At 39.8% G+C, this 15,357-nt stretch overlaps 1 protein-coding gene across 1 annotated transcript in view; it reads right to left on the minus strand.

Moving 5' to 3' along the window:
• Window positions 1–3,746: 3,746 nt before the first annotated feature.
• Window positions 3,747–15,357, minus strand: part of LOC111160065 (HORMA domain containing 2) — an 84,010-nt gene continuing 72,399 nt past the window's right edge. The window contains exon 10 of the mRNA XM_022522875.1: window positions 3,747–4,575. Coding sequence (XP_022378583.1) covers window positions 4,471–4,575 — 105 coding nt within the window. The 3' untranslated portion in view covers window positions 3,747–4,470. The remainder of the gene's footprint in view (window positions 4,576–15,357) is intronic.

Below are 15,357 nucleotides of genomic sequence, written 5' to 3' on the forward strand. Positions count from 1 at the left end.
CCAGCCAGATGCCCCACATTAAACCTAATCTGATGCTTCCCTGCCATCACACTGTCTTGAGAGAAAGGTAGTTTTGATCTGGGGAAAGGACCAGGGAGGGTGTTGAGAACAGAGGCAGCTGGGAGCACGGTTCAACTGCTAGCACAGGTTTGGATGGAGTGTTGGTGCAGGATCTCCAGGTGGCCAAAAAGCAAAGCAGTGATCATGAGTTCCTGAGACTAAGGAAGGGGACATGCCAAGACTTAAAAAATAGCAAAAGCAATGAACACTTGTTTAGCACTGGCTCTATGTATGCTGGCAAGCTAACTTTCATCACCTTGCTTAATCCTCACAACAGGATCACTAGGTAGGTACCATCATTATCTACATGTACAGATTGAGTAATCTGAGAGCCAGAAGGTGAAATAACTCGTCTAGAAAAAGGCAGTCTGGTTTTGAAGCCAGCAGCTTAGGCTTTTCCTATACTACTTTGAGAAAAGGAAGATGAAGACCTAACTTTGCCTGCTTACCCCAAAGCTGACCAGTAATTATCTAAATGGAACTCAGAAGCCCAGGATTTCTGCAGCCTTAAGGAGTTCTGCAATACCCAAATAATGACCCCCAAAAGTCCACTCCTTCACTTGTTTCCGTCCCTAAATATTTCAGTTCCCAAGGAAAGTTCCATGATCCATCAGTCTGTCCTAGACGTTTCTGACCATCTCAGTCAGTCTGCCCTCACAACCCCTGCCATGAGGAAACCCCAGTATTGTTGAACCTCATGGCATGATTAAGACCAGACTATAATGTTTAATGAGACTTTCCCCCCAGGATCCCCCACAGAGCAAGGCTCACATGCAATTTCCAGCCAGGCTGCAGGGATGTTTACCTACCACCTCCCGCATGGTCAGCCAGTAGTTCTTGTGAGCTCACCACCTCCTACAAAAGTCAGTCTCGACAACTTGACACTCCCAGAAGGTAAAACCTTATTTGCAGAGATGTAGTGCACCCAAGGGGAAGTTACATGACCAGATGAGTATCTCAAGCTTCTCCATTTCAGGATAGGATCTTGGCTTTACCATTACATAACCCAAGAGTCCGTTAATTAAGGCCATCAAGGGTGTCCTCATCCCCTACAGAAACTGAAAAGTGCATAGAACTCTCAGCCAGGGTCTCATTACACAACATAAAATCATAGTTAAAATATTGCCTTTTTAAACACAAACTACTGATGATTCACAGACCTGTACCCCTGAAACAAATAATACATTATGTGTTAATAAAAAAATAAAAAATTAAAGTAAAAAAACACAAGCTAATAATTTCTAAAGAGTATACATTTGGGGGGGGGGTGCCTGGGTGGCACAGTTGGCTAGGTGTCCGACTCAGTTTTGGCTCAGGTTGTGATCTCGGGGTTGTAAGATCTGGCCCCATGTGGGGCTCTGCACTCAGCATGGAGTCTGCTTGGGTTTCTCTCTCCCTCCCTCTCTGCCCCTCCTGCTCATGCTCTCTCTCTCTCTCTCTCTCTCTCAAATAAATAAATCTTAAAAAAAAAAAAAAAAGAGGATACATCTGGGATAAACAAAGTCATTTTCTCACTTGTATAGACTCTAGATTTATACAGTGCAGGGGACCGTGCCTTACCTCTTACAAGCAGTATGCTAAGCCTCATTTTATCAACTGGATCTTCCTTCTGAATGGTGATGATTATAACTGAGAATTATTTGTACTATAAGAATCTGTGGAAATCTCTAAAGATCCAGTATTATTGGATTTGCAACCACAATTGACAATTCTAAGATACATTCTAACAAACTGGCTCTAATGGGGTTATTTTTGAAACACATACACAACTTTGAACTTGTGTGAATGCAACTTTGACACTGATGAACATTTCCAGCCTCTTCCTGGCAGAAGTGAGCTGGAGAATGAAAGAACCAGACACCAGAGGGACCTGCAAGAGGGGAAATGAAGGTGCGGTTTCGGTGCCTGGCTTCAAAGGCTAGCAGCAATCATGAGCTTAACCCCATCTCTTTCCAGCTAAACCAATTTTCTGTAAAGACAGAAAAACCCCAAATAGCTGAAATCAAATTTCCCCTGCATCATTTTTAATTTAACAATGTCCCAGTTTCCAAGCTGTCGTCATCTAGTCTTTCTAAGCGCACTGATGAACCAAGCATAGTCAGGGTGAGGGAATGGCTAGTGCGATACAGTTCAGACTCCCCAGCTCAGGGTCCAAGTTTTCGTTCTTTTCACTGAAATTCCAGCTCCTTGATGAACTTGTTTACTCATTCCATTCCTATCTAAGACCAGAAATCATTCAATAAATAGAATTGAATACCCTCTAATCTTGATAGCTAGTTGCATATATGAACAATCGGCGAGTTCACATTTTCATGGTTCTCAGATCCTCTTTTTTTAAGATTTTATTTTTAAATACTCTGTATACCCAACATGGGGCATGAACTCACAACCCCGAGATCAAGAGTTGCATGTTCTTCCGACTGAGCCAGCCAAGTGCCCCTCAGATCCTCTTACAATAGATCTCCTTCTTTGTGTGCTTGTGCCCAGCCAAGGGCATAGCCCAGCAACTTCTATCTGCGTGCGCGCGCACACACACACACACACACACACACACACGGGTTATACACAACACATTCCACCTATTGGCATCGATAAAAGACTGTTCCTTTGGGGGAGGGGGGGTGTTTATAATGGAGACAATAAAATCACTACAGAAATTTTCTAGACAAATTCAGATTCTATACTTTGACTTGAAATATCTTAGGCTAAGTTATGAAAATTATAAATATAGATTGAGAGTCAAATTCCCCTTTTAAACAAAATTATTTCTCCTGAAATCTGGATTGACCAATTACTCCATATAACTAATTTGTTTTGAGTCAAGAACTCCTAAAATCTTTGTAAAATTCCTTTGAATTCAAACACTTGGAGTGGAGGAATGCTAACTACCTCATAAGCAGCCCATTTCAAAAATTTGACAACATGTGGAGTTAAAAAGTTCCTCTTTATACCAAGCCAGATTGACCTCCTGTAGCTTCACCAATTTGGTCTTAGATCTACTCTCTGGAGAGACACAAAATAAACTTAATCCCTCTACTAGACAGCTAATCTCTTTATAAATGATTCTCTTAAAAGAAATTGTGGTGACTCAGGCTACAATTCTATCAAGGATATAATAAACCCAATACCTTTCCCTCCTCCTTGCAGAGTAAGCCTATGTGAGTATATTTATCACGCTGGGAGAGGGGAAAATGCTCCTCCCTGGCAGGCCCTAGATCAGTCTGGCAAAGGGTAGTGCTGGACAGGCAGGCTTTCTCATACTTTCCTCTCTGTTATGATAACCCGCAGCCTTCTGCTGGCTAAAGTACATGTCTGGCCCCAGAGATTCTCCTCTTAGTCTGGGTCAGAGGTCCAGGATTCTTTCATGTGCATTAGAATCCTGAGAGGTCTCCACAGGACCCCACCCCCTGAGATTCTGATTTCAGAGAAATGAAATAGGCCCAATAATCCATATTTTAATGAGCACTCCAGGTGCAGATGTCCTTACTCCATTTGAAAAAACACCAAACTAAGTGAAGAAAAAAAAAGATGAGTTAAAAAAAAAAACAACACCTTGTGTTTTGGTTTTATTTAACTGGAAAGCACATACATTCAACATTTAACCTACTGGTCCTGTCCATTTAAATTAAATTTTTAAATTCTTTGTTATTAAATAATAAAAACACTTTTAAGTCCTATATTATGTGTCTAATACTAATCATTGAGTTTATCAAATGTCCCAAAATAAGGAGGGAACTAATAACATCACCCGCAGGTTACAGACTGATAAAGTGAAGTGTTTGTCAGAAAGCATTCAACATGAGACTTCAGAAGGCCTTTCTCAGGTGGCCAACAGAGCAGGGTGGAGGGCCAGATTAAGGAACTTTACAGGGAGAGGACATTTTGGTCCAACACTTCGTTGATCAATCTCGTAATTGGAGTTAACATAAAAATCACACCTGCATAAGCACCACCACATACAACCTATGCAATTCTGTGGGAATTCTAATAAAGCGATAGAGGGATTCCAGTACACAGGTTACAACAAGTTACAACATTTCACAGTAGACTAAATACCTGGGGAGTTTAGTTATGCAAGGAAAACCCTCCTTCCTTTTGAGAACAACAGCTTATTTCTTTTCGAAATAGCTGCTGTGGTTCTTTTACAGATATAAAGGGTGTCTCGTCTCTAACTCAGCCTTGAAGTACTGCTATCCCAAGGCAGCCCTGGTGACCTTGTTTCCTTTTGGCAAAGTGAACCCATGTCCTACCCAGTAATTGAGCACTTAGTAAACTGACTAAAAAAGTTGAACAACAAATTCAGTAAAAGGTTTTGGTGATAGGAACTTACTTTCCTACTTAAGACACTTCATGCATGTTTGTTGCAAAATAAAATCATTTTAGAGTAAATGCAGTGAAGACATCCAACTTTCATTTTCTGTCAGGGATGAAGACTTTCACTGGTTCGCTGACCTTCCTCTTCTTCCTGGAGATCTCAGAACTTTGCTGACTGTACGCAAAATTCATTCTTTGAATCTGTGAGAATCACCAGAGAGGCACATTTCAGCAGAGGTTTTGACGTCTGCATAAGGCATATACAAGACAGGTAGACCAAGCATTAATCCCTCTAGCTGCATAACGGATCTAAACCTGCTTTCCTGTGGGTTGGTTTGGCCCTGCTGCCAGTATCAGAGTCTGGCATTCCAAGTTTCAGGAGTTGAGGTCCTGGAGGCAGCCAGTTTCAGGGACAGTTTCTTGGCTCTCTTCGGTGAATTCAGCACATCCAACTCTTAAGGGAAGAGTTGTCAAGGTGTGGGGCCAACAAGAAGCAATTAGGGTCAGGACAGATCTAGGGCACTGATTGCTTTAGAAGCAAATATAACTGCAGTCCCAATTTCAGTAAGCAGAAATATACAGCCTTTTTAATCATGAGTTCAGATTAATGAATTAGGAAGGACCATGGCCGTTCTTCCTGCTGGAAGAGAAGTATACATTATTGATGAAGTTAATCAGCAAATCATCATGAATATGTATTTTCCCGTTGGGTTCAGCTTTGGTAAAGACTTTAAAGCTTATTTTTGCTTAACTAAGTAAACAAATGGTTGTATTAGAATCTGTCAGACAATCCCTAATGCCTAGAATTCCAAGAAACACAGAGTTTTTCTATTTTCCAGCCACTAGATGGGAGGAAAGGTTTTTCAATGTCCTCTGTTCTTTCTTTGGTGGGAAAATGGAATAAAACATATATTTTTAAGCAAGACACATTAGAATATCTAGTAGAGTTTCCAACATTATCCTTTTTTCTGTTACAGATACAGGCTATTGTTACTATTGATATGTTACTACTACAAAATAGCAGGAATGTCAATAAAACACTTAAGTACCATTTAGAACCACAGACTGGGTCTACGAATGGTTAATATAAGTTTAGTTTTAGTTTTTTAGTTTTAGAAAGCATTTGAATTTCTGATCTCAAAAGCCACAAATTCTCTTTGGCTTAAACTAACATACCGATTATATAGAACAATAAAACTCTGAGAAAATAAATAGAGCTGCTCATCAAATAACTGGTTTGCTTAGATATGTAAAAATTTGAAATGGCCTGCTGTAAAGGAAAAGAAACAGCACCATAAAACCCAAAGCACAAAACCCGATTTCTTTATCTACGAGATGAATTTGTTACAGTGTGGCTGTAAGAAAGAGCACTTGGTAAAATTCAGTTTTTCTAGAAATGTTGCTTGGGCATACTTTCCACTCAAACAAAATTTCCCAAACTTCAATCAAGTTTGGGTATACGGAGAAGAAAGGAAGAAAGATGGATGTACAAATCCTAGAGTGACAAGTTGGTCTGATGGTTTAATAGTTTGTTTTCTTTTTCTTCTTTACTCAAAAGTAAACCAGAGTTTTATTACAAGTTTCAGAACTGTAAATTTATTGCAGTGAGTTAATCAAAACTTCTTTAATAATGTATCCAATCTCAAGGCAACCAGTGAGGACTGGGAACTCTCAATGGTTTATGGGAAACTAGTGGGTTCAAAAGCAAGTATGTGATCAGTCAGAGGCCACTTTCTAACAAAGACGAATAATCCATATGAACTATATAAACAAAAATATTTATCCATACAAACATTTTTTGGGTGTATTCCAACTGGCTGAGTTTGCATATTTGATGCCAAAGCCAACCAGGCAATCAAAGGGCCAGTGATCAGGCAGTCTAGACAGATTATCTTCGTGATTTGAGCAACAATGGGGGATCATCAAATGATTTCTACTGCATGTCATATTATATTTTAAACAGCCTTTAAAGTGTTCCTTGTATATGGGCTAACATGAGGCTACTATGATCCATTTACCAATAGAACCTCAGAAGTATCTATATGTAGGTCTGAAAAAAACCCTGAAGATATGTTTTCTGCTATATGGTATTTCCCTACTTCCCATTTTTTGTTCAGTAACATATTCTTTTGAGAAGCCAGAGAGCAGGTTTTGCCTTAAGCACAAACAAGTTACCTAGCTGACTTGGTAGCAGTATTTGAAAGCACGAAAAGGGGTCCCTTCGTCTAAATTATTCCATTCATCGTGTATTCCTTTATTCATTTACTAAAAAAAACACGTTTGTTACCAGAATGTTCTCCCAGAGTTCTGTCTTTGACCGTCTTTTCTCCTTCTCCACATTCATGTATGGCTCCTGGGAATCAGTTACCATTTATAACAAAGACTTACACTTCTATATATTCAGCCTAGACCTTCCTTTTGAACTCCAGATCCATGTGTGTAATCAATTGCCTACTAAAAGTTTCCACATGGATGTTAAGAAAACTCAAATGCAATTTGTCCAAATTAGAATTTGTCATCTGCTTCTCAATGCCAGCTCCCAATCTTTGTTCTCACTCTTGGTGAGTCCCCTGTGGGAGTCCACATTAAAAGCCTGGGACTCATCCATGGCTACTCCATCGTTCTCACCTTAACATGTACCTAATCACTAATTCCTGTTGATCCTACCTCCTTAATAGCTGTCAAATCCATCCATTTTTCTCTATTGCCACTGTTTCTACTTTAGCCCAGGCCAATATCATCTATCCCAAGTACTAAGTCTTGAACTCCCACTACTACTGCTTCTCCAATCCATTCTCTACTCTGGAATCTAAGTGGGCTTCTATTAAATCTGACCATGTCATTTTTCTGATTTGTCACCCATCCACTAAGGATTTTCCATTGTCCTTGGGATAAAATCAGACTCTGTATGGCCCTCACCCCCCTTTGCTGCTTCATCTTGCCCCAGACTCACTGAGCCACTCGCAGTTCTCCAAATGGCTCTTCACACTTACCTTTGGACTTTGCCTTTAATGCCCACTCCTGTGCTCTCCTTTTCTCTTCTTCACCATGCCTAGGGTCAGCCCTGGACTTTATTCTGCCCACTGGCCTTCTGTGACACCTCTAGGGCTATGTTTTGTTCTTACCCATTTGTGGCAATTACTACATAGTATTATTAGGCCTACTTGCCAGTCTTCTCATCCAGAGGATAAACTCCTCTGGGTTAGTGACAATATCTTAGTTATTGTTGTATTCCCAGTTCCTGACATCTGGTAGATGCTCTTAAATTACTGGCTGAATGAATGAATGCATTTTGAAGCTGAATTTAAGTCAGGTACTGTGCTAGGTACTAGGACCATATCTCTAGTGATAAAAAGATGAATAAGACCCAGTAGTTTTCAAGGATCAAGTATTATAATGCAGGGGCATTAAGCACATGAGTATAATACAATATGATATAACAGATAGCTATTCAGTAGCCACAATAAACATTCATTCATCCAGCAATTATTTCTTGAGTGCTAGCTCTGTGCATGGTACTACTGTAGGTGCTCGGGACACATCAGTGAACAAAGGAGATAAAAATCCCTGCCTTGTGGATTTTACAATCTAGCTGTGCTACTTTCTGCTTAATAATTTCCAATGGCATCTCACTGTTTTTAGGACAAAGTCCAAAGTCAATACCTTGGTTTTCCTATACACCATCAGTGATTTTTTTTTATATTTCTAGGGAGGGAGAGGTGTCACAGGTTGGCTATAAGACCCTGATGAAGGCTATGACCTTTCTTCTCAGAATGCTCACACCTGCAACTCACATACTCATCCACTATTGCAAGCTACTTGAGGAGGCTTCCAGGCCCATGAATACCTCTCAGTTAGAATCACTACACCCCAGGGCCTAGCTCTGCCCAGCAGTACCACCCTCACCTCCTCACTTGATCTGTCACTCTCTGTCCTCTCAGTTTTCTCATAGCTGACTTCTTCCCGATTCTAGACCTTTGCATATGATGCTCCTTCTACCTAAAATGCTCTTTCCCCTCAACCTCCTTTGCCTAGTAAATTTGTATTCATTCTTCAGATCTCAGATGAAAAATTATTTCCTCAAAGAAATGTTCTCTATCTTCATTCCAGTTAAGTTAGGTCCCCCAATCTTGAGTTCTTAATAAAGTTCCAGGAGATCAAGGACATGCCTGTCTTGGTCATGACTTGCACATAGTAGGGACTCAATAAATATTTCTCAATGAATAAATGGATGAGTGAATCTTCAAAGAGTAATCTGCGGTGTAGAAAGGTACAGGAGGCATCAAGTAAGTGGCCGCAGGGTGATGAGTCATACTACTGTAGCAGTCAGGTGATAACTTGGGTGACAGTACAGATAAAGAGAAGTCAACAGTGAGAGAAATATTTAGAAGGTAGAGTCAGAAGGCTAGCCAAATGAATATGACAGTAAAGAACAGGTAGGTAAGCCAATAGTGACTCCCATCTTCTGGGTTAGCTAAATTCATGGATGAAGGTACTGTTCTCTCAGGTAGAGAAAAATGGGAGTTTTGAACTTGCAGAGTTCAAAACTCTGGACCACATGTGTAATCCCAAGTGGACATATTAAATAGGCAGCTGTATATGGAAGTCTGGAGCCCAGGAGAGAGGTCTGTGATGAGAATGTAAATTTGAGAGCCATCAGCATATGGAGGCTAATTAATACCAGGGGCGTGGAAGAGTTTGCATATTGAGAGATCAGAGCGTGAGAAGGGAAAGGGGCCAAGACATAGCCTTAAGGAACTCTAACATTTAGAGATTATGTGGAACATAAGCCAACTAAGGAGATTGAGAGAGAGAGATAAAAGGAGACGAGCTGTCTATCATGCAAAGAAAGCCAAGGGAGGAGAGTTCTAAGAAGGAGTGGAGAAAATAAGAGAAATAATGATGGTGGTCAGTAGTGTCAGTTGCTGAGAGGTCAAGAAAGATGAGGACAGATATATATCCACTTGATTTAGCCACATGGAAGTTACAAAGTGCATTGAATTTGTAGGGGCAGAAGTCACCTTGAAGTCAGCTGAAGAGTACATATGAAGTAAAAGAAATTAAGAGCAAGTATGTAAAATTTTATAAAGGTCAAGACGGAGTGGGGCTGCTAGGTGGCTCATTTGGTTAAGGATAGGACCCTTGATTTCGGCTCATGTCATGATCTCAGGACTGTGAGATCAAGCTCTGTGTCAGGTTGGTTGCTGGGCATGTAGCTTGCTTAAGATACTCTCGCTCTCCTTCTTCCTTTACTCCTACCTACCCTCTTTAAAAAAGAAGTCAACAGGGAGTAACCAACTCAGCCTGGGAAATTTAGAAAAGCCTTCTTAGCAAAAGAGGGACACTGAGCTGGGTCTTAAATAATGAGTAGGAGTTTACTAGACTGGAGATGGTGAAGGGGTGGGGTAAGAAAGTTCATTCTAGGCAGAAGGTTCAGCATGTTTAAAGACACTAAATCATGAAAAGACATGGAAGATATATGGGACAACGAGAAATGTCCCTTTATTAGATTGGCTCTTAGGGTTAAGTGTTATTTATCCAATACACTCCTTTTTAAAATTTTTTTTTAAATTTTAAAAAAAGATTTCATTTATTTATTTGAGTGAGTGAGAGAGAGTGAGAGACAGAGAGACAGAGCACAAACAGGAAGGAGGGTCAGAGGGAGAGGATACAAGCAGGCTCCCCACTCCTAGGCTCCTAGGACGCTGAGATCATGACCTAAGCCAAAGGCAGACACTTAACCAACTGAGCTATCCAGGCACCCCCTCTAATACACTCCTGTTAAAAATATAAATTCCCCTGGAATTATCACTCAATATGATGTTAGTGTAAATTAACTCATCAAATGGTCTCCAAGTGGCAGCCTGCTAAAACCTGGGCCTCACAGGCTTTGGAAAGCAGATCGGTAAGTTTCAATATAGGAAGGATACAGTACTTACTTGGCATTAGGAGATAGATCTGTGTAGGGAGCCAAGGGGGGGAGGAGGGAGCCCCAGGCAAGCAGGAAATACTGTGAGTACTTTATGTGCTTGGGGTGAGATGAGCATGCAGTGAATTTTGCTTACTTCAAAATTATTTGTCAGGTCAGATCTGACAAAATGTTTTCCCTTTAGAAAACCAGTCCTTACCAGTATAGATTTATAATCAAGTGTTAAGCATGGAATCTTTGGATTTGGATGTTCCCAGATTAAGAAAGAACTGTTATGGTTCAGAGAGGGTGTGTGTCCCTATAAGTAAGTTATGGCACTCATGTTAGTTTTGATTCTTCTCCCTAAACATTTATCCTTTTTTTTTTTTTTTTTGTACAATGAAAGATAATTCAACAGGGATTACAAAATAAATGCTATTAGCATAAATGTAGTTCAAGTTAACATTAAGATGAATGAGCAGTAAGAAAGTGAATTTTTTTTTTAAATTTTATTTATTTATTTGACAGACAGATCACAAGTAGGCAGAAAGGCAGAGAGAGAGTGAGGGAAGCAGGATCCCCACTGAGCAGAGAGCCTGACGCAGGGCTTGATCCCAGGACCCTGAGATCATGACCAACCCCGAGATCATGACCTGAGCCAAAGGCAGAGGCCCAACCCACTGAGCCACCCAGGCACCCCAAGAAAGTGAATTCTTTTATTTATTTATTTATTTATTTATTTGACAGAGATCACAAGTAGGCAGAGAGGCAGGCAGAGAGAGAGGAGGTAGCAGGCTCCCTGCTGAGCAGAGAGCCCAATGCGGGGCTCAATCCCAGGACCCTGGGATCATGACCTGAGCCGAAGGCAGAGGCTTTAACCCACTGAGCCACCCAGGTGCCCCAAGAAAGTGAATTCTTAAAGAGAACACTTCCCTCCAACTCCAGCAGAGCTATGAGCTCTTTTATATGTTGGGAAGTGCTTCATGTTTTAGTGGGATTTATGAAGGGTTTGTTCATTTATTTGCTTTCTTGATTTCCTGATTTTTGTCACCAGGGTTCCGGACCATGGCTATCTCTACTTAGGAGATAAATATGTATTCTTCTTTGAGTCATAACCATATATTTCCATTAATCTCCAAAAGTTATTATATCAATTCTCCCTTTCTCCGTATGTTCTAAAGCATCATATAACTTTAAGAGCTCTAGGATTAATTAAGTTATTAAACAACATTTTTGGGGCACCTTCTCTGTGCCAGATAATACTGTGCATGAACAGTACAAAGGTGCTCAAGACACAGTCCCGTGTGTGGATCTGGTAAGGGGAAACAAACTGGTTACAGATGAAATGACAGTCATGTATAGGGTACAGCAGAGGTTCCAAAAAGATCTTATTAGCTCTTCCTGGGAAGCCTGGCAAGGCTTTAAAGGGGATGTGAAGCTTACACTAATTAGTGCAAGATGAGAAGAGCTTCACCAGGCAAATGACATTAGAAATTGAAGTTGCAGGGAGAACATTCTAGGCCAAAGGAGCACAGGCACAGGGTTACAAAGCAGAGTACCTCCAGAGAACTGGGAATAGTTCTCTGAACTTGGTACTTTCTACAGCCGTACTACCCGGAATGTGATCAATCTCGTCTAATCTCAGAAGCTAAGCAGAGCTGGGCCTGGTTAATACTTGGATGGGAGAATGAGTGACAAAAGGATGGAGTGCATGAAGTTTGGACTTTGTACTGTAGTGGAATGCCACGGAAAGGATCTAAAAGCAGATTTGTTTTAGATAGATTCTATGGCCGCAGAGTAAAGGGTAGACTGGACAGGAATAAGAAAAGGAGCAATGAGGCTATTTCAGAGAGAACTGATCTGAGCAAGAAAAAGAGAAGCAGTGAAGTTAGAGAGGAGAGGACTAATAAGGCAGAGGACTGAGGAGAGAGAGAACAAATGCTTGAGCCAAACACTAACATAACTTAGTTATGTTAGTGTTTGAATGAATTACTTAGTGAATGAACACTATGGCAAATAAAGGAGTAAAAAGTGACAAAAATTCCCCAAGTTTCTGGTAATGGCATTGACCAAGATAAGAAACAGAGGAAGCTGAGGGAGTGAGTGTTGGTAGCATCGTGGGAAGGATTCTGAATTAGAAGTGAGATATCGAAATGAAGATGTCCACGCAGGGCATTGACTATGTGACCTTGAGCTCAGGATGGAGGAAACTGCATCAAAAGCACATACAGAAAGATATATTCGCTTTGGACAAAAGATGGGATATTACTGGAGGCCTGGAAAGAAGTAAAAGTAGATATAGATATCTGTACATTTTTAAATATGGGAATAGGAAGTCGAATGATTCATATTTGATGGCCATAATTATTTCTACAAAGTAGAATTTAGGTCACCCACTTAGAATGGGAGGGACTTGGTCTTGGGTGGTGCTTAAGTGGTACTTGAGTGGTGAAAGTTTGAACAATGAGAAAAGCAGCCAATAAATAGACATTTAAAATTAATGTTAACTGTTGCTTAGAATCTGGATAGCTTTAAGATATCTAACCTCAAAATTAAAACATCTGACATATTAATAATTTTGCTTTTTTGCATTTAAATGCTTACAATAGACCATATACTGCAGTAAGAGCATCACAAAGACGATCTTGTTTATTCCCTGCAAATAACTGTGTGAGTGCAGGAAGGGGTTTTTATTCCTCTTTGACAGATGTAGAAACTGAAGTTCAGAGAAGTGAAATGACTTGTTCAGTTCACACAGTAAGTGTAAGTCTTAAACCCAAGTCTCCTGATTTCAAATTTAGTGTTCCTTATAATTTATTTCTTCATTTCAAAGGGGAAAACACAAGTTGAAAATTGCAGGAGATCTCTATATAGGGTTCTTAGGCTTCTTCTGGGGTTGACCCTTTTTGGCATAACTTAGCAGGACTCAAACTAAAGACAGCCAAAGCTGAGTTCTTTTTTTTTTCCTTTGTAACCAATTTTTCCTCATGACTTTTCAATTTCTATTAATCACCATTTCCCAGTCATGAAAGGTGGAAAACATAGTCACCTTAGATTCTTCTCTCATCTAATGCCTACACAGAATTCTTGTAATGAGTAAATGGAATAGCACAAATACAGCACCTGGTACAGCATCAGACATATACAAGTCATTTAGTGACTGACAGCTGTTACCATTCCTACTGCCACAGGCATCTTCTACTCCAGCCAAAGTGGATTGCTGTAGTAGGCTGAAAAATCAGCTGCCTGAAGATGTCCATGTCCTAATCCCTAGAACCCATGAACATTACCTTTTATGGTAAAGGGCGGGGGCAGATCTTTGTGGGTATGATTAATGATTTTGAGATGGAGAGGTTATCGTGGATTATCCAGGTAGACCCTACATATAATCACATGTATAGTTATAAGAGAGAAGCAGAGGGAAACGTGAACATAGATAAAGATGACAATGTGACCACTTAAGCAGAGACTGGAGTAATATGGCCATAAGCCAATGAAAGCCAGCAGCCATAAGAAGCTGGAAGAGGCAAAGAACAGAATTTCCCCTAGAATCTCCAGAAGGAATTTGGATTTACCCACATCTGTATGTCAGCCCGATGACACTGATTTTGGACTTCTGGCCTCTAGTGAAAGAATAGATTTATAATGTTTTAGGCCACCAAGTTTGTGGTAATTTGTTACAGCAGCCCTATGAAACTAATAGTTACATTCTCCAAACACACCTCATTCTTTTTCCTCTTCACTATTTCTTACACTTCAGAAAACAGAAATCTTTTATGACTTTTTCTCTTTTAAACTTAGAATAATTCCTTCAAGGTTAATCTCTAAAAGTCTTTCTTTCTTTCCTTCCTTCTTTCTTTTGTCAGAGAGAGTGTGTGTGCAAGTGCATGCACAAGCAGGGGGAGTGACAGGCCAAGGAAGAAGCAGACTCCCTGCTGAGCAAGGAGTCCCATGCAGGACTCAATCCCAGGACCCTGGGATCATGACCTGAGCCGGAAAAAAAAAAAAGCCACCCAGGCGTCCCACTCTCTAAAAGTTACTTCATCCATAAAGACTTTCCTACTCCTTTAATCAGATATGACCTTTCTTTCTTGAGCAAATCCCATCGTGTTTTCGTAATTGTATTTTTCTGACAGCGTAAATGTTTGTAAACAATTTGTCCTTTACATGGGTCTGGGTTTAAGTTCTTCAGGAATTCATTTGTATTAATACTATGGTTTTTAGACTCTGCACTGCAATGCTTTACTCAGTGTCCTTCACCCAGTAGGTATCAATAATTCTTTTGCTACCTACTTCTACTATCTACAGAAGTGCTCAATTACACAGTTACTCATGTATCCTAAAGCGCACAATTACAGTAGCCATTAGGTCATTAGCCACATGTGACCATTTAAATTTAAATTAATCAAAATTAAATAAAATTTAAAATTCAGTTCCTCAGTTGTCTTAGCCACATTTCAATGTTCAGTACCATATATTAGACATCACAGATATAAAACATTTTCATCATCACAGAAAGTTCTATAGGACAGAACTGCTTTACAGTGGCAATCTGGATATAATCTAAGTAAACAGGAAACTTTCCAGGGGCCATGGTGACAATAGAAATACAGAAACTAGAAATAAGTTTTCTTCAAAATGTAAAAATATCAATTTTCCCGAGATTATTTTATCAAGTCAATGCAATCCCATTCAAAATTCCAATGGTATGTCTGTTGGAACTTAGTAAGCTGATTCTAATAGTCACCTAGAAGAGAAAAAGTATAGGAAAACCTTTAAAAAAATAAAAATAAAAGAACTATGAGGGGAAAGGAGTTGCCCTTCCAGACAGCAAAACATAATACAGTTAGATCAATTAACGCATTACAGCAGTAATACGGGAATACACATATGGATCAGTGAAATAGAACAGCAAGTCTGAAGACAAACCTATGTATGTATGGGGCTATAACTTATGATAAAAGTGTCATTCGAATTAGCAGGAAAGGGCAGAAAATTCACGTAGTACCAACACAATGGGAAAACATTCTCATACCAAAAAAAAAAAAAAAAAAAAAAAAAAAAAAAAAAAAAAA

This window comes from Enhydra lutris, unplaced genomic scaffold (assembly GCF_002288905.1).
Source record: "Enhydra lutris kenyoni isolate GAN:26980312 unplaced genomic scaffold, ASM228890v2 scaffoldscaffold73, whole genome shotgun sequence".
Classification (NCBI taxonomy): Eukaryota; Metazoa; Chordata; class Mammalia; order Carnivora; family Mustelidae; genus Enhydra; species Enhydra lutris.